Below are 18,302 nucleotides of genomic sequence, written 5' to 3'. Positions count from 1 at the left end.
TTATCTAAAGATTAGATGGAACAACTTCTACTAGATCCCATGAAGTATAAAAATTGTAAGCCAAATATGCACAAAGGACACAACATAGTTTCCATGGAAATTCTTGATTGTTCCATTATGTCCATAACAGCCACCGTTGTCTCATTTCTCTTTTGTGGATTCATAGTTCATCTTCTGACAAGAAAACTACATGACAAAAGGAGATACCATCCAATCGGTGGCACCATTTTCAATCAGCTCATCAACTTCCACAGGTTGCACCATTTCATGACTGATCTTGCTGGCAAGTACAAGACTTACAGATTGATTAGCCCTTTCAGGAATGAGATTTATACTTCTGACCCTGCTAACGTTGAGTACATTCTCAAAACAAACTTTGACAACTATGGCAAGGTACATCATTTTCTTGAACTTCATTTTATGCTATAATTTGATATGATTCTGAAAAGCCCCATTATTTAGTAACTTTTGCCTTTGTTAGAGTGAGTTGGAGTTCCATATCGGTTGGAGAAAGAACTGGTGGTTTTCTTATATGGAATTGGCAAATTTTTCACTCCTGATCTAGGTTTTGGGATTGAGTTAGACCCAAGTATCGTATCTTAATATGGTATTAGAGTCAGGTCCGTCCATCCTGTTTTAGGTTCCAGTTAGGCTTGGGCATGAAGGGGTTGTTAGAATTCCATATTGGTTTGGGAATAGATTAGTGGTCTACTTATGTGGACTTGTGCAATATTCTCCTCATGAACTATCTTATTTCCAGCATCTGAATAACTCTCAAATAAGTTGCAGATGGCGACAAGATACTTCCAATAGATGTAACAGAATAATTTTCGGGTTGCCAACTTGAGTTTTTCGAATAATCTGCAGGGATGGCATAGTTACAGCATCCTAAAGGACCTGTTAGGGGATGGAATTTTCGCAGTTGATGGTGATAAGTGGAGGGAGCAGAGGAAGTTGTCGAGTCACGAGTTCTCCACAAGGGTCTTGAGGGATTTTAGCAGTGTGGTTTTCAGAAAAAATGCAGCCAAGTTTGCCCATATATTGTCTGAACTTGTCAAATCCAACAAGATAGTGGACATTCAAGTAAGTACTTGTCCATGAATTGACTTCATAGAAGGATTGTTTGTTTTACCAGACTAGTAATCCTGGTTTTATCGATGTAGGATCTGTTCATGAAAGCAACTCTAGATTCCGTATTCAAGGTTGCCTTCGGAGTTGAGCTAGACAGCATGTGTGGTTCAAATGAACAAGGCAAAAACTTCAATGCTGCATTTGACAACGCAAGTGCAATGACACTTTGGAGATATGTTGATGTTTTCTGGAAGATTAAAAGATATCTCAAAATTGGATCAGAAGCAAAGTTAAAAGAAAATATAAAAATTGTTGACGCATTTGTTTGTAAACTGATCCGTAGAAAAACTGAGCAGATGAGTGCGCCAGAAGCTGATTTATCTGTAAGCGAATCACCTCAAATATATAGCTATACTACTTTTATTAATGCATATGTATAGATTCTTAGACATTATAGTCTTTTGCCTGTTGCAGTGGAAGAAAGAAGACATTTTGTCAAGGTTTCTGCAAATATCTGGTACAAATCCAAAGTATTTGCGTGATATAATATTGAACTTCGTAATAGCAGGCAAAGATACAACAGCAACCACCCTTTCCTGGTTCATATATGTGCTATGCAAGTACCCTCATGTACAGGAGAAAGTAGCACAAGAGATCAAAGAATCAACAACCGAGAAAGAAAATGCAACAGATATAACAGATTTTGCTGCCAATGTAAGTGAAGATGCCCTTGAAAAGATGCAATATCTTCATGCAGCACTGACAGAGACCTTAAGGCTTTATCCTGCAGTTCCAGTGGTAAAAAAGAACTTGTCTTATCATATAGATGTGGCCTAGTAGATTCTTGTATGTTTTTATGTTGTTATTTTTGTTTTCCAATTTCTGCAGGATCCAAAAATATGCTTTTCTGATGACACCTTACCAGATGGATTCAGTGTGAAGAAAGGGGACATGGTGAGTTACCTACCATATGCAATGGGAAGAATGAAATTTATATGGGGTGATGATGCAGAAGAATATAAACCGGAGAGATGGCTTGATGGGGACGGTTTCTTCAGGCAAGAGAATCCCTTCAAATTTACAGCTTTCCAGGTTGTTTTAAAGCTCATCATAAGCTTTGATTATCATTTTGTTAAAGCCTTGAACGCGAGTCTATACTTAACTTGCCTAGTGCTATGTACTGTCGTCATATGATCAATTAACTAAGCACATTCTTTTGTTAATAAAACAGGCAGGGCCAAGGATTTGCTTGGGAAAGGAGTTTGCTTATAGGCAAATGAAGATATTCTCTGCTGTTTTATTACATCACTTTGTTTTCAAGTTGAGTGATGACAACAAGGCTACCAACTACAGGACAATGATTACTCTTCACATTGATGGGGGATTGCATGTTCGTGTCTTTAGTAGACAGCGCAATTAGAAAGATCGAGTTTGCACTGATATGTATTACCGAATTTTGTTTGTAACATCAATATCCAAAATAAGACTATCAAATGACAATGAGATTTGCTATCTATGGAATCTGTCATGGTTACACATTCACATTTTCCTTGTTTCCCCTTATTTTTTCATGTGATTTTCAGTGGAATAACGATTGCACCTCATTGCTGTTTACTGTTCACGAGTAATAACAGGCATATGAAAAGGTTCATTTAGAAGTAAACTTCAAATGATATTTCTCTTTTGAATCAAAACATCTATGAAGATTTTATTCAAATACACATAAACAAAACACAAATCTCTTAAAAATTATTAGGGATACATGAAAACATAGACCTAAAATTCATCCATATTAATTATTAGAGGTATAATTAAAAGACTAGAGCAGCCCTCTTGTTTTGCAACATTCAATTGCTCCATCATACATTTCCTCTAATTGTCCATAGTACTTAAACTCAAATCCAGTGTCCAAGAGCTTTTTTACTGAAAGTTTGGGATATTTTAGACCCTCCATTGAACTACAAAAGAGATTATCATTAATTAGTTTAATTTTTTGTATTATATCATATTGTTTATCCTTAATAGTTGATTTTAAGAACCAAAAAGAAGGAGGACATTTTTTACTTACCCTTCTATAATGGGTATTTCATATTGAGGATATCTGGCCGAAAGAAATTTGGAGAGTTCAAATATTGTAGTTTCTCCAGAAGAACAAATATATCTTCCATTTGCATTTGAATGCTCAAAAAGAAAGATATGTGCATTCACCACATCATCTACATGTACAAAAGGTATGTATTTTTGTTGTTCTAGCACACCTTCTTCGCCATTTCCTGTAAAAACATAAGAAAGATCAAAAATATATTTATATATGTTACAAATGATGACGACTTACGAAATATGATGTCCAGAAAAATTTGAACAGTGAATGGACAATGAGGAGTTATGAAGGGTCCATGTATCCAAGAAGCAGCTACAGAAACTAAGTGGAGTCGATTTTTTGCTGCAAATTCAATGGCTGCTTTCTCTGTCAATGTCTTACAGGTTGAATAACATAACAGAAACGGCTTTGCAAATTTGATGAAATCAACATCACTCCAAGAGCTTTCATCTAAGCCTTTATCATTAAATATAACAGAAGCAACACTGGAAGTATACACGACTCGCTTAACTGTCTTTGAATCAACACACGCTTGTAAAATCCCCAATGTTGCTGTAATGACACTTTTCACCTTTATTTCATCGACTTCTTCCTTTTCAAAATCCATGGGCTGAGCTACATGGAAAACTCCCACACATCCTTCAATTGCTGCAGTAAAACTTTGTGGTTTGTTCATATCAGCATTGAAAATTTGAAGTCTCTCTGATGCACCTTCTAGTTTTGTGAGGTACTTAATATCTCTGTTTCTATCTGAAAAAAACAGTTTACGAGATACTATTAACTCCGTATTGAGAGATTGATATTTGAAAATTTAATTTATATTAACCTGGATGAGATCGAATGGTGGTGTTGACAGAGTAGCCACGTTGAAGAAGCCTCATGATGAGCCATGATCCAACAAATCCTGTTACACATACCCTGCCCATTTCTTTGATTTCCATCTATTCTTCTCTCGTTTAGAATTTGAGTGAAACTAATCATAAATTAACACTTCTAATTAATTTTATACACTTGAACTTGTCTAAATTTTTTGCAGTTTCTTGTTAATCTTATGTTTATGTGAAACTAATGATAAATTAGCACCTTTGTTAAGATCAAGATAGTAATGCATAAAGGATCGTATCAAAAGTTTAACTAACTTACATTCACAACCATAAGATGTGAGCAATTTAAATTACTAAACACTAACGAATACAAAAGTGAGTAGAAAATTAAAAGTAATTTACCCAAAAAAGACTTTGGCAACACAACTCTCTTGCAAAATACTCTCTATAAAGAAGAAAACAAAACTAAACTATTTTTTCTCAAATGGATGAGTCTTCAACTGAGGAGCATACCCTTTTTTTATATATATAGGGATCCTATTTACTATACCATATGAGCAAACCTACCAAAACGTAGTTAATAGCATTTTAGAAATAAAATCTTATGAAAGAAAAAAAAAAGATATTATTTTATTATTACTTAGAAGTCACGTTATTCATATTATTTCTTTTGATGAGTAAGAAATTCAATCATAATATCTGAACAAATCATAGTTGTAGATTCGATTTTCTAATTAGTTTAATTGGTTCCAAGGTATTATCAACTGTGATTTTTTTTTTTAGGGAAAATACATGAATTCAGTACTTTAAATACTTAAACTATTGGGACAATCTATTACACACCTATGCTACTCAAAATTAATTTAATACCACCATCAAAGTCGATGTGAAATACAAAATAAATAAGACGTGTTTAAGTTAACATAAAGCCATTTTTTCCCCATACTTTTCCTTCACGCCACCTTATCTTTCTTAAAATTTTAGTTAATAATTAAAATTTCATGTCAGCAAATTTTAATGGAAAAAATAATTAAATAAATTGAGTGACTTTCTGTAAAAAAAAAAAAAAGAGTCATAGTTGCATAACTTTTGAGTTGAAAATGAAATTTGAGCGACTTTCTGTAAAAAAGAAAAAGTCATAATCGCATGACTTTTGAGTTGAAAATGAAATTTGAGTGACTTTCTATGAAAAAAAAATTGATAATTGAATGACCATCAAAGTTATTAACTCAATATCCCGTTCTCTAGACAGAACCATGGAGAGAAGTTGTATTGATATCCCAAATCATTGCTTTAGTTGCCTTATAGTTCACCATTTACAGTCAGTTGGCATGAAATGGTGTTCATTTTATCTTTTTCCCCAATAATCATGTATCAAAAACAAATATTTTCTATTTACATGATATTTTAAAAGTTGATAATCTTAGTCTTTGGTTTTTATGAGATGGTCCCTAATTGAGCCATAAATTATCTTATCATTAGATGGACCACCATCTACTCCCATAACACATGAAAATAATATATATAAGTCAAATATGCACAAGAATCCTCATTCCTATGGCTTTTTAAGTTAGTTATTTTGTGATGTCTTGGTATTTTTAAGAAGTACTGCGTCTTTGTTTGTTGGTAAAAAAATAATAATATTTGTTTGTTATTATCTTCTCTTTTTTCTATTAGCAACATAGTTTTGCCATTTGTTTATTGTCTTATAATGTTAATTTTAATCATTTTTTATTACTCCATTAGGTTTATTAAAATTTGTTTTGCATTGTGATAGTAGTTGCTAGTTTCATTTTCATTATTATATTATATATTGTTAAGTACATTTTATCTTGATATATTTAGTCATTTTGCTGATCTATTTTGTTTTATGTATAATTACTCTTAATTCATTTAGCTTCATTTCATTTAGTAAAAAGTTAAAAAAAAAAAAAACACAAGTAAGTTATGTGGTTGTTTTATTTAATTTAGCCTTTGTTCTTCTTTTAATTAATCTTGGGTAGCAGATATGCTAGTAATTACTATTAATATTGTTTTGTTACGTTGTTATTATAATTTAGTTATGGTGTTGGCATTCCATTATTTTTTAATAGTTATTTTTTTGAGATTGTTGGATTTAATTTATATAATTTTTGTTGGTCGCAAACAAATTTAATTCAATTTCATCTAGGTTATTGCTTTTTCTCTTTATTGCAAGCCATTGTGTTATCTTGATTATTTTGTATAGGTTATCCTTTGAATTAGTCCTATATTTAAAGATGGCCAATGAAAAAAAATTTCGTCGATTTTGGAGGCCTTTTCATTTTAAAAGACGAAAATTTAATAATAAGTTTATATGTTTTAGTTGTTAGAATTGGCCGATGAAGAAATTACCGTCGATTTTCAAGATCTCTCATGTTCATAAGACGGATTTTTATTTTAAAATTATTATTTGGCTTATTCAATTTTAATCATATTTATTTATTACTAACACTTTTACTAAGTGTGTTTACAGGTACCAAGACTTGCTTCCTTGAAGCTATTTGAAGCGCTCGAATTATATTTTTATTCATTATTTTGTATATATCGATGTTAGGCAAACCTTAGGCCGATAATTATTATTTTATTTTATTGTGTATATTGCATGTTTAATATATTTGTACATTATTTTATTCTCCTCCTTTATTTGAAAAAAAAAATCACTCAATCGAGAACCACAATTGTGGATTTCGAAGGGTGTCTAACCCCTTCCCTTCGAAATAATTTGAACCCCTTACCTAGAATCGAATTAGTTTCGTAGATTATCTTTTAAATTATTTTATTAATTGATTTTCTAGTTTTCCTAAAAAATTATTACTCTTTTAATCGATTTTAAAATTAAATCGACATTGCTCCCATTTAAAAAAATGTCAATAAGCTCTCGCAAACATTACAGTGCCAATTTTCTTCTTGCAGAATGTAAACGGTTTATCAAATAACACTGACCAGACCAAAAGGTTGAAAAGAATTGTCATTTTGTCTACCAACTGTCAATAAGGAAGACAAAAAAAAAAATTGAACTGAGAGAAGCAATTAAATAAAGATGAAAAAACATATCTTACAAGAGAACATTTACAAGGGAGTATCTTGACTGTGATTCCGTTATACTTGAGTCCCAATACACTGACTGAGAAAGGGGTAAACAGAAATGAACAAATGGCTAAATTTCCTATACTCTAACATCAAACAATTGGGCAGCATGTACAACTATATCGATTTTCAAACCATAAGAAAATAAAAATGCTGAACAGTAAAAAACTACTGGACAGCCTTGTGGTTTACCTAATACAATACACTCATGTTACATGTCGAAATGTTGAAACGTTATCCTCATCTCACAGTGATTATGATACAGTCAAGAGATGGAGCTTTGCGTCAGTACATATCCAAATTGCATGATCCATAGCAGCACCTTTCATCTTGTAAGATATGGATGGAATTTTCATCAGGAGAAACTTTGGTTAACCCTTTTAGTAAATCGAAGTCCAGTATCCTGAAACCTTCACTTCATAAGAGTCCAGTATCCTGAAACCTTTACTTCATAAGAGGGCTGAGTCCATCACCTTCCCAACCCAGCTTAAGCATTTGATCTACTACCTTCAAGCTCAACTGCATATGGATATGGATGGAGAGTCAACACTAAGATGTTTACAAGCTATAGAAAGCCCAAATTGCCCCATATTCTAGGTGCCCAAACTATGTGATTGAATAAATGCACCATATTCTAGGTGGTAAAACTTTGGTATTCAACTTCTAAAGATTCTTTTTTTTTTGAGACTGAACAGACTCAATTTCTTAAAAAATATTAATCATGATAAACTTTTTCTATAGCCATGAGCTCCAAAGTTTCCAGCTTCAAAAGCTCTCACCCCATTTACCATCTATACTCACCATGTAACTCATTTGACACTTCAACAGGGAGATTCTCTTAGCAGACATTTTCCAGTAGGTTATCCTGAAAATTTTCTTCTAACGGAATGGAACTTGGGGGATACGCTAATCTTTTCTTTTGTTTCATACTATATGAGGTGGGGCCCGTGCGGTAGGGAAAAGAAGAAATTTCATGGAAGAGTTGGTAGTGTGACACAGACAATTGAGGATATGGTAGATCAAAAATATCATTCTATATTGTATGTAAAATGGTTAAGGTCACATCTTTTACATGATTAAAAGTATTCAAAGAGGGAAATGATATTCCACAAAGAACTGTTAAACATAACTTTCAAAGAGATAACTCATGGCCCTTAATATGCACAAAATGCAACTTGACACAAAATCAAAGGTGTGTAGGGCTTATAGAGTCACACGAACTGCACTAACATCTCATATATCTACTCACTTGGAGATATTTATAGAATGAAGAAAATAGGGGTGAAATTGGAAATAGAACTCAAAAGTCGCCATTAGCAAAACACTTACCACAAAGAGAGAGTATTCAACTTACCGCAGGATCTGTGAAGATTATCAACTGCCTATCAGCTGTCGATAACAAGAGATTAGTGTTATCCTTGTTCAGAGCCAGAGCCATAACATCTTGACCCTTTCCAAGCTTCATAATGTGAGATACCTGCAAGCCAAAATATCAGCTTCTAGTTCATACATATATGCAAAGCATGGTGGGAGATGGGTCCTATTATCAAGCAACTAAGAAAAAGGGATATCTAGTTGCATTGGTTAGAAGGTGCTAAGAAGCAGCATAGACAACCCAGACTAGGCAAAGCAGCAAACAAACAAACTAGATGGTCGGCCTTACAGTTCCTCACTTAATGGTGCCAGTATTAACTTATACATGAAAAGAAAAAGGAAAATAAGGTCCAAAGAAAGGTGTCATTATACCTTTAAAGTAAAAATGTCGAGGAAGCAGATTGAAGGGACAGAGATATCTAATCTATTTCCTTCACTGTTTTCATCTAATTCTCCATCAGAATCTCCAAGTTCTGGCTTTTGCAACTTGTTGTCCGATGGTCCATCATTTTCAGAATATGGATTTACCCCAAGCAAAGCATTTTGTCCGTCAACAGAAATCTCCATGCAACTAATGGTGGAGCAGAGAGGAAACTGAGTTCTAGCAATAAGAATCCCATTAAGAGTAAAGGTGCTTAGTGTTTTATGGAACTTGTTCCAAGCCATTATAATTCCATCAGATGACAGACAGACAGAATGTGCCTCCACTCCAACCAGCCTTCTGACCAATCGACCCCTTCTTATGGTATGTAGCAAAACATCTGACGAATTGGAGCATGAAACCACAATACCAAGATCTGAACTAACACAGCAACATAATATATCCCCAAGATGGCCTCGTAGGACATGTATGGGACCCTCGATTCGATGCCTCTTACTTTTATCTCTCAAGCTGTTTGGTGTAGTACTGGTTGAAGGTGTGCTTGAACCAGTGGAAGCCTCTGATGTGCTGCTTCTGTGCAGTGTTGACGCCCTATTTATTCTCCAGAGAAGCACGGTGGAGTCTCTAGACCCTGTTACAAGATAATTGCTATCTGAAGACAAAGACAGGCATGTTACAGGAGCACAATGTCCTCTGGCTACTTCTAAAGTTTTTGCCCCATCTGATGATATCAGCCGTACGCTGTTGTCTACATGGCCACCTAGATTCAAGTGCAGAAACTCCTATTAGTCAGTATGTTTATGTTTCAGTAACCACATACAAATGCAATACTGATCTCCCTTCATTGGGATGTCTTGCACACAAATTATCAATACTTTTTAATTCGACCCTTTTTTCCCTACCAACTAAGGAACCCCTGGGCACTCTCATAAATCAAAACAACTGAAGTTCTAGACTTCTGACACATGATTTCCAGACACAATCTCTCTAGTAGTTCTAACTTGAGAAATGAGATAAATGAAGAAAATAACAAAACGAACACTAACATATACTCCCTCCCTTTTCACTTTATGTGGTGGTGCTTGACTGGGTATGGAGTTAAACAAAAAAAGAAAGACTTTAGAAACTTGCCGTTTCAATCATGCAATGACATTTCTGTGGCTATAAAAGCATGTCATTAAAGACAAAATATGATGTCTCAAATTTAATTGTTTCCCAACAAAGGAAGGTGTCACTCTTTTTGGAACAGATTTAAAAAGAACGAATGCAACTTCAAAAGGAACAGGGAGAGTAATTCCCAACCTCATTTGCAGAACATCAAAAGCAGTAAATCGGCTAAGGAATCTTGCCTTACGTAAGTGAGGGTTGACCACTAAAATATTGTTACAAGATGGAAGTATGCAAACTATTCACAACCCCCAAAACAATAGAACAAATATAAAGATATAAATAATTGGTGGTAATGAAATAAGATATCATTCCTGCACAACAGTATTTAGATAACTAAGATATTTTTAAGATTTAAATAAATTGAATCTATACTGCTTGCCTGTAAGAATTTCTTTGTCACATGTAATTGCAACAACAGATGAGCCTCTGATTCCAGAAGCTGCAAATGCCAGGGCTTGAGGGAAATGCCATTCCTCTGATTCAGAGCCAGTTGGCCCCTTGAACATTCGCATGAATGTTCCACCAGCTGAGCTAGCACCAGGTTTTCCATGTTGGAAGAGGAAAGGTGCTCCCTGACCATCTGGTGTGTTTGGTTGCCATTTATGCTGAGCTACGTGAGCAGCTGGCGCATTTGTATCAACAATTACAAGGGAATCAGAAGAAGCCTGCATTGCTGCAGCAGGTAAGTTGCAGCGCTCAGGGTGGGGAACCGTATATGGTTTAGCAGCTCTAGGATTCCGGAATATGGTCTGCGCAAATGAGAGAAGTACCAAGGTCACATTTGAGCCTACCAATTATGATAACATATTACTATTTAACTGAAAATGAACCATACCATATGCTAAAAACAGCATTATGGATTATCATAAAAACAAGATAAACTGAGACCTTCACGCAGAAGGGAACTTCCAGGCTTAACAATATGTTCTCTAGATTCATAAGACAAACAGACTAGCTTGAGAGAATAGGATACAGCAAGAAAAAAAAATTATGGTTCCCAAGAAGGGGTTCAGGGGTAAGTGTTACTTGAAAGTTTGACAAAATAAAATATAGAGGCTCGGAAATAATGGGACACATAAACATATAAATTACTGGTGATATTCTACCACCAAGGTGGAAAGATTGGCCGAAAATGGCTAAGAGAACTTGTGTTCTTCACCAGACAATTGAGTTCCTTTTTCTTTTCCTAAAGAGATAGTTAAATCACCTACAACAATTAAACACTTTACCCTTCTATACGAGCGAAAGATAGACAGTACTAGATACTAATTAATTAAAAAGATAAAACTACTAGTATTCATTTGGGTCAAACTTAAATTTTACTCTTATATATGTTACAGTTGACTCTGAAAACTTAAAAGGAGAGAATTATGAATGCAAAAACACTCACCTGTAGCTGGAGAACTTCCTCCAGAGGCATTCTTTTCATGTGTGGGACAGTAAGAAGCTGAGATGGTGTTTGTCCAAAGTAAGCAATCTGATCTTGCATAGCACGCTGCTGAACCTTTTGACAAAATTTAGCATTTCAAAATTACTCGCACTCAAGTCAGTGGAATAACTAAAGCAAAAAGAACAGGAAACAAAAGCATACTGGATCTGTTATCTTGTCAATATCCACTGTTCCTTCATATGTCAAGTAAAAGAAAACATTATTTGCCAGTATAGCTTCTTTTCCTCGTTGCTTATACCTGAATATGCAAATAATTTTATTTGAAGAGAAGAAAAGAGAAGGAAAAAGAAAATACAACAGTTAATGGAAATACCCAATTTTAATGCACCCAAAACAACTTAGGCACACTTGAAATTCTCAAGGAAAGCAATAACAAAACCTAAGCAAAACTAAACTCTGTAAATGATCTTCCAAAGTGAAAGACAGACAAAACCTACCCAAAAATGAGATCAATCCATTCATGTAGATGAGCAGAGACGTGCTCACTCTCAAGTGCCATCCGATGCTTATGAATAAAATCAACTTTGTTTTTAGCCCAAGGTGGAAGCCGCACAGAGTCTGAAAAAGAGATGAGAAACAAATTATTACAGTTGAAGACTAGGACAAAATTTAGCACTGCATGCCTGCTATATACAATTAAACTATATTTCATACCCAGCTTTTCTCCCAACTGTGTCGTACCGAATTCAATCGAATTCTCATTTGTTAGCATCTCTGGAAGATAAAATAGCTCCGGAACCTAGGTATTAAGAACAATATCCCATTATAAATTTATGAGCACATTGAGCAAAAGCTTTAACTGACTCCAGAAATAGCAAAAGATAACAAATCATTAGCAGAAGAAAGCATTATCTGCATCTTCTGTCTCTAATGGAATCTTACTACCCTTTCCAGGTCATGCCAAATTGACATTCAAAATGGAATATTTTGTCACTTTATATATCACAAAAAACAAAAATTAGTCTATCATTTCACTTCAGGACCCACTTGATGTAAAAGTGGTTAGTTGACTATCCAACTTGAATAAACTCTACTAATTTGCTAATCCCCCTGTTTTAGTTATATAAGGCTATTTCCTCTTTAGTGTGCTCCAAAGGAATGACCCCTTCCTACCATTGGAAATAATTTATCTTTGCTTCCCATTTTACCCTTAGAGACAAGCTTTTAAAGCCAAATAAACTTTATAACGTGTTCAACTTAAGTTTAAACGTTTTAAAGCCAAATAAATGTTGTCATGTTTAAGACCACAAGTTCCAAAAGTTCTCATGTCTTTCTTAAACTCCGTGTCCAGTCAAACAGAACTGAATAAAATTAAACAGAGGCAGTACATTTATCTCAAGAATTGAGTATGTCAAATAATAACATTCAACTGTCTTTTGAGATGGTAACAATTTATAATCGAAAGCACAAAGGTTGCCTGACCATAACTACTAAGAGATAGTCCAAAAGTATACACAATGATAATATAATCGAATTGTAACAGAGTAGTGAGGTGGCAGAAGAAATATAGTTCATACCAACTCTTTAACATCACTCATCTCCTCAAGAACACTTTTCCAAGTGGCAGCAATATCTGAGAACATCCTGTCTGCATGATCAAATTTGCCACCTTGGAGATGAATAGATAGGGTAGTGAAGGGCTCCAGCCTGATTAGATAATATAACACCTGGTGCACATAAAATTCATACCAAAGGCTTAGAACAGAATCTGTAAATTTACTGCTGACTATGTTCACACTCAAGTGATGCATATTCAACATAAAATAAAGAATAGAAGTGGAATAATCTATGAAGCAAACCGAGTCAGAAAAAGTAAATATGCAAAAGTGTTAGCAAGTCAAGAGATGAATGAAGATGCATGCATCTCCAGACAGATATTGTTTGGTTGAGTATACATTGAATGTGACAGACTCGTTAAAACTCATATTCTCTAGCGCCGAAGAAGATAATAAAACTCATATTATTTATTGTTCCGCCATACATAAAATTTTATGTTCATGAGCTCCGCTTAAGTTTTTGAGTAACCTGTGGAAGCAAATAGTCATTACTCATCCTGAGGTGGAAAAGATCATTCGCACATTCAAGTATACAACAATTCTTTTTAGTTTTCTTTTTTATGACAAGTTGTATTGAAAAGGCATCAAGAAGATAAAGGATATACAGCAGGTTTAAGGATCATGAAGGATAACCAGACTGTCTCCTTTCTTCAGATAGTGTTGCAGTCTTGCAGATGTGCAATGCAAACACCAAGAATCATTCACAGTATCCCTTTAACTGATGCTTCATATAAAAGGAGTCAAAACATTATGACATATGTACAATAGGAAGTGTCTAACAATGGTGGTAATATTGATTAGTATGCTAACGAGATCTTTATACTGAAATCCTCTGACCTTGGTTTAATTACAAGGGATACTGGAAGCAAACATACAAATCGAACTGGTCCAGCTATGCCCCCTATAGGCTAAAACTTTTCCTACAGCAGCCACTTGGAACTGAATAATGGCAATAAACAACTTCAAGAAAAGAGGAAGAATTCACATTAATTGGTGCTTCTAGTGGAAAGAAACTGGTGCAGTATCAATCATATGCTTAACCATAGCAACGTGACCTTTGAACTATGGAACTCGTCCCTAGTTCCGACAAATGTATGGAACATCTGGTAGATGATAAACAGAGAAAAAAATGTAGGATTGCAACAATTTCATCATAAAAAGGTAGAGTTCCTATTTCTTTGGAAAACAATCATGTCAAATCTCCTACAACAAGACCCAAGGGGTGATCTAATGGGTACGGATGTGCTGCTAGCCATGGAAGAACATGCAAACGAATTTATAATACAAAAGATTTAGGAAATTCATGACTTTTTAAGTATAAAGAGGACTTCTAGTGATATTTACCTTTTTGTAATGGCATTAAACACTTTCCATGAGAATAAATTTTAACAAAAGAGAACCATTTCGCAAAATCATTTCTTGGTGTTTGGTTGAACAAAAGTTGGTATAATGACAAGGGGCGAGGGTAGAGCATAGGCAGGTGTTTGGTGATAATCATAAGTAGCCAACAATGAATATTAACATTTAATATTGATGAAAAAAAGTGATACTGGATTAGGAAGAAGAACAAAACAACTTATGACTATAAAAGGACAGAATTGTTCTTCTCATTTTGGTGTAAAGCATAGTTCTTGATGATTTTGACGTCCTAAATAATTAGGCCAAGGAAAGCATTTACGTGATACCAAATAGGACATTAGTTGAAACAGATTCTAGCAGTTCAGGTTGAGGCTACTTATAAATATTACTCCCTCCGTTCCATTTTATGTGGCACCGTTTGACTTGGCTCAGTGTTTAAGAAAAAGCTTTTGAAACTTGTGGTCTAAAATAATGCATAGATATTTGTATGGTTGAAAATCATTTCTAAGGGTAGAAGGGGTATTTTAAAGTTAAATTGTTTCTAATTACAGTAAGGTGACATTCTTTATTGAACGGACTAAAAAGGAAAGCACGCCACATAAAATGGACGGAGGGAGTATTATCTACTGGCATTAGAACTGTCTATTCATATTGAATCAATCAAGTAATTAACAATCATGAGACTGTTAAACCTAAATGAAAACGGTAACATTCAAAATATGCTACAAATACATTAAACCATTCAGGATATCTGACAATATAGAGTGGTACAGTCATCGCAGATAATAGTTTAAAATGGCTTAGGCCAACCAAATAAAAGAACAAGCACATACTGTTCCTGCACTTGAGTAATGTGAGCCATAGTGGAACTTTGGGATGACAGGGTCATCAAAACTAGAGTATCTCTCTTGAAACTTCCTTAATCGGTCAGGATTTAATGCTCCAACTGGCTGCAAGTATATATTTCTTATGTCAATCATACAATAACCTGGAGATGATTTGACACATGAAATATATGCCAACCTTTGAGAGGTCCCGGTAAGATGATGGATTAGTGAAATCCAAGTCGGTTGAAGTATAATCAGAAATGACCCAGGGGAACACAGGATACTGCAAAACCGAAAGGGAACTGATCAAGTAAGCACATGATTCCTCTTGAGCCCTCACAATGAGAGAACGGTACCTGAGTAATGTCATTGTAACTACGTCCGGCCAGTGTGTTAAGCTGCATTAGATACTCAAAGTTGCTGATCTGAAAAGATATGGATGACCAGATAATGAATCAGTTTGACAAAGGGAAAACGAGAACTTGAAACCAAGGGATTGCAGATATATATGTTTAGAAAATGCACTTCTCCCTCATTAATTATGAAGGAATTACCAAAGGGGTTTATTATAAGGTTTTGAACTACTCCAACTATTGGCTTAAGGTATTATAGGTTCTCTCAAGTGGTATCAATACATTCTTTCACATTGTAACTATCCTTTGATAAGCACATACTCACACTACCAAGTCCACAACAAAATTCACCTGTGAATCCCAAAATCAGGTTATACATGAAGGGGATGTTAAGATATATCGTATAATTGGCTCATATAGTTGTCTAAGGGGTTCTTAGAGGCTTTGGGCTATTCCACTCGTTGCCTTTAATTTTTTAATTTTTTTTGGGAAAGGTAACACTAAATTACCTTAAGTTTCACATTAATGCATAGATTCTTTTCGCATGGCATAGAGTCAGTCAAATGTGGAGCCTCTATTTTTCACAACAGTTTAAGCGCACTCCTTGACCTATTGACACTAATCTCTATTTTCCAGACACCTACCTGTTCAACCTGCTAAGCCTACTCTCTGCTACATGTGCATTCTTCAGTCTGTTGAGCTACTTCGTCTTCTCAACCAAGTGGGGGGTGGGGGGATGGATGGGGTGGGGGGGGGGGGGGGAGATGGATAAAAGGAAAGAAATCCAAAAGAAAAGGAGAGATCATCAATCCATGTGTGTGTTACATGTGTCGATGGGTGTTTAAAATGCATTTGCTCCACATTAGCTGTATAAGGATTTGCAAAAGGTTTTAATGTTCTGACTACTCTACCCATCCCACCAATTGCCTCAAGATCTCAGGTTGCATGTTACGATTCTTTCTACCCGCTTCCTCATATACATAAATATAAATAGAAATTTCGTTTTCTAACATACCTCCCGGCGAGCCCAACGTTCCATGAGCTGAGTTCGTTTAAGAAGTTGTTCAGGTCTCTGCAAGATGAGAAGTGACATAAACATATAATGGGATAGAATATTGGTGAATGCTAAAGAAAGAAGAATTTCTTGTTTGACCATGAAGATTCATTTCTTTTGTGCAGTGAATTTTTGAATGGATATGGATACAAGTCAACGTGTCAAGCATAGCCCACACAGAATATTGCAAACTAACTTAACAAAGTTTGTTCATATGCCAAAGACCGATGAATAAGCTAAAGAGAAGTAGAAACCTGAGTTGCAAGGTAGATATTGTTCAAATGAGAGGGACGAGTTTGAACAATAGCTCGATATGCATCTCTTCTTGCCTCAGTACTCTGATTCAAAAACCAAGAAAGTTCACCTTGTTCTTGAAGAAGTAAAAATTAGAAAACAAGAGCATGTAATCATCACAATGTAGTACAAGGTTATACCCCAAAGTCAAAGAAAAAGTTTGACCGGTCGACCATAAATAATTCCAATGCACTTCTCCTCAGAAGATATCTGTAAAGACAAGAAGTCAGGCAAAATGGCCGCTGCGGAAAGAAGACAGCTTTTTAAATAGACAAAATCATGTGATTTTTTTCCAGAGATTCAGATTGATTAATGAAAAAATCACTTCACAACACCCCTGGGGTCCATAAAGTGAATGTGACTGAAATGTGTAAGAGTGCATGCAAATCCTTTTCCAGATTGAAATGTTACCAACATGTAAAAGAATGTGAATCGCCTTTCAAGCTTCCAACAATGTGAATCGCCTTTCAAGCTTCCAACCAAATGAGATATATTATCAAAGAAAATAGGCTTCTTGATATTCATGATTTATTCATGTAAACCAATTCTACGTTTATAAACATCAGAATCCTATTTTCCATTCGTTATGGTTTGGATATCTATTCTAGTCTTTGTTTAAAATCATAACAGTAACCTAGTCGCGACGAACTAGAAAAACCTCATCTCTACAATAAAACAGAAACTAAATGTCTGCTCAACCAGCAGAGTAGAAAGTCTATGATAAATGGGAATGAGCATCTCAAATTGAACCACAACAGTAATCAATTGAGGGTTTTTTCAGATAAATTTGTCCTTGTGATGTTTGAATAGATATTAAGCAGAAATTCAGTTTACCCTCACCTTCTGCTATAAATTTGATGAAGGGAAGATATCAACCAGCTTCGATCCTTCCCTTTGACTTTTTCGTCACTGCTGCAATCAAGATTATCCCCAGCCACACTGATCTCAGTGTTATCAATGATAAAATTTATTCTCCTTGTTGTAATCTGGCACAAGAAAACACTTTTCAAGTAAGTAGCTTTAACTTGTGTTGAGATGAAGATTAGCAAACTTTTGTCCACACTCAAAAAAATTGATCTGTTCCTACAACGGCAAACATTGGAATCCAAACAAAGTCTGCAAAAACTCATATAGATACATGCAAACAGCTTATTACCAAGGAGGCAGTGAATCTTTTTAACACCGAGAAATCCCCGAGGATTAGTGGCACACAATTCAAAACTCAGTGGATAGTGGGCCCACCCCGTTATCTTTCTTCACTTAAAAATAACATACTTTTGTCTACAGCATGGTTTAAATCATTAAATATGAGCTCCGGCCATGTGAGCTTTGCATAGCTGGTTCCAAGTCCCAAAAAAGTTCAGCTGTGGTAGGTAGGC

At 35.0% G+C, this 18,302-nt stretch overlaps 3 protein-coding genes across 6 annotated transcripts in view; 1 reads left to right on the top strand and 2 right to left on the bottom strand.

The window, feature by feature from the left end:
* On the top strand, positions 1–2,613 carry LOC101259683 (cytochrome P450 704C1-like). Of its 2 annotated transcripts, none has more exons than XM_010327832.4 (6): positions 1–393; positions 868–1,083; positions 1,164–1,454; positions 1,546–1,869; positions 1,960–2,129; positions 2,303–2,613. In XM_010327832.4, exons 1-6 carry the CDS (start codon positions 16–18, stop codon positions 2,349–2,351), a joined length of 1,428 nt encoding a protein of 475 aa, XP_010326134.1. In that variant the 5' UTR covers positions 1–15; the 3' UTR covers positions 2,352–2,613. The 2 variants fall into 2 exon arrangements, with proteins under 2 accessions (XP_010326134.1, XP_004231178.1); XM_004231130.4 differs by having other exon boundaries at positions 1,960–2,163.
* Positions 2,614–2,722: 109 nt separating this feature from the next.
* Positions 2,723–4,574, bottom strand: LOC101245496 (vestitone reductase). 3 transcript variants are annotated; one of them, XM_004229828.4, is made up of 5 exons: positions 4,399–4,574; positions 3,999–4,145; positions 3,407–3,922; positions 3,140–3,344; positions 2,723–3,029 (listed from the first exon to the last, which is right to left on the bottom strand). In XM_004229828.4, exons 2-5 carry the CDS (start codon positions 4,111–4,113, stop codon positions 2,891–2,893), a joined length of 975 nt encoding a protein of 324 aa, XP_004229876.1. In that variant the 5' UTR covers positions 4,114–4,145; positions 4,399–4,574; the 3' UTR covers positions 2,723–2,890. The 3 variants fall into 3 exon arrangements, with proteins under 3 accessions (XP_004229876.1, XP_069143694.1, XP_069143693.1); XM_069287593.1 differs by having other exon boundaries at positions 3,999–4,090; positions 4,399–4,495; XM_069287592.1 differs by lacking the exon at positions 4,399–4,574 and having other exon boundaries at positions 3,999–4,246.
* Positions 4,575–7,029: 2,455 nt separating this feature from the next.
* The window catches only part of LOC101244711 (BEACH domain-containing protein C2), a 37,292-nt gene continuing 26,019 nt past the window's right edge, over positions 7,030–18,302 (bottom strand). The window contains exons 16-31 of the mRNA XM_010327812.4: positions 17,764–17,909; positions 17,064–17,133; positions 16,884–16,967; positions 16,591–16,647; positions 15,579–15,647; positions 15,419–15,505; positions 15,229–15,345; positions 12,998–13,147; positions 12,135–12,219; positions 11,918–12,038; positions 11,622–11,718; positions 11,421–11,534; positions 10,410–10,779; positions 8,851–9,620; positions 8,459–8,581; positions 7,030–7,623 (exon numbers count right to left, since the gene is read on the bottom strand). Of these exons, the coding sequence (XP_010326114.2) occupies positions 7,549–7,623; positions 8,459–8,581; positions 8,851–9,620; positions 10,410–10,779; positions 11,421–11,534; positions 11,622–11,718; positions 11,918–12,038; positions 12,135–12,219; positions 12,998–13,147; positions 15,229–15,345; positions 15,419–15,505; positions 15,579–15,647; positions 16,591–16,647; positions 16,884–16,967; positions 17,064–17,133; positions 17,764–17,909 (2,535 nt within the window). The 3' untranslated portion in view covers positions 7,030–7,548. The remainder of the gene's footprint in view (positions 7,624–8,458; positions 8,582–8,850; positions 9,621–10,409; positions 10,780–11,420; positions 11,535–11,621; positions 11,719–11,917; positions 12,039–12,134; positions 12,220–12,997; positions 13,148–15,228; positions 15,346–15,418; positions 15,506–15,578; positions 15,648–16,590; positions 16,648–16,883; positions 16,968–17,063; positions 17,134–17,763; positions 17,910–18,302) is intronic.

This window comes from Solanum lycopersicum, chromosome 1, assembly GCF_036512215.1.
Source record: "Solanum lycopersicum chromosome 1, SLM_r2.1".
Taxonomy (NCBI): Eukaryota; Viridiplantae; Streptophyta; class Magnoliopsida; order Solanales; family Solanaceae; genus Solanum; species Solanum lycopersicum.
Note: the sequence above shows the minus strand (reverse complement) of the source record. Positions and strands in the feature narration are given on the sequence as shown.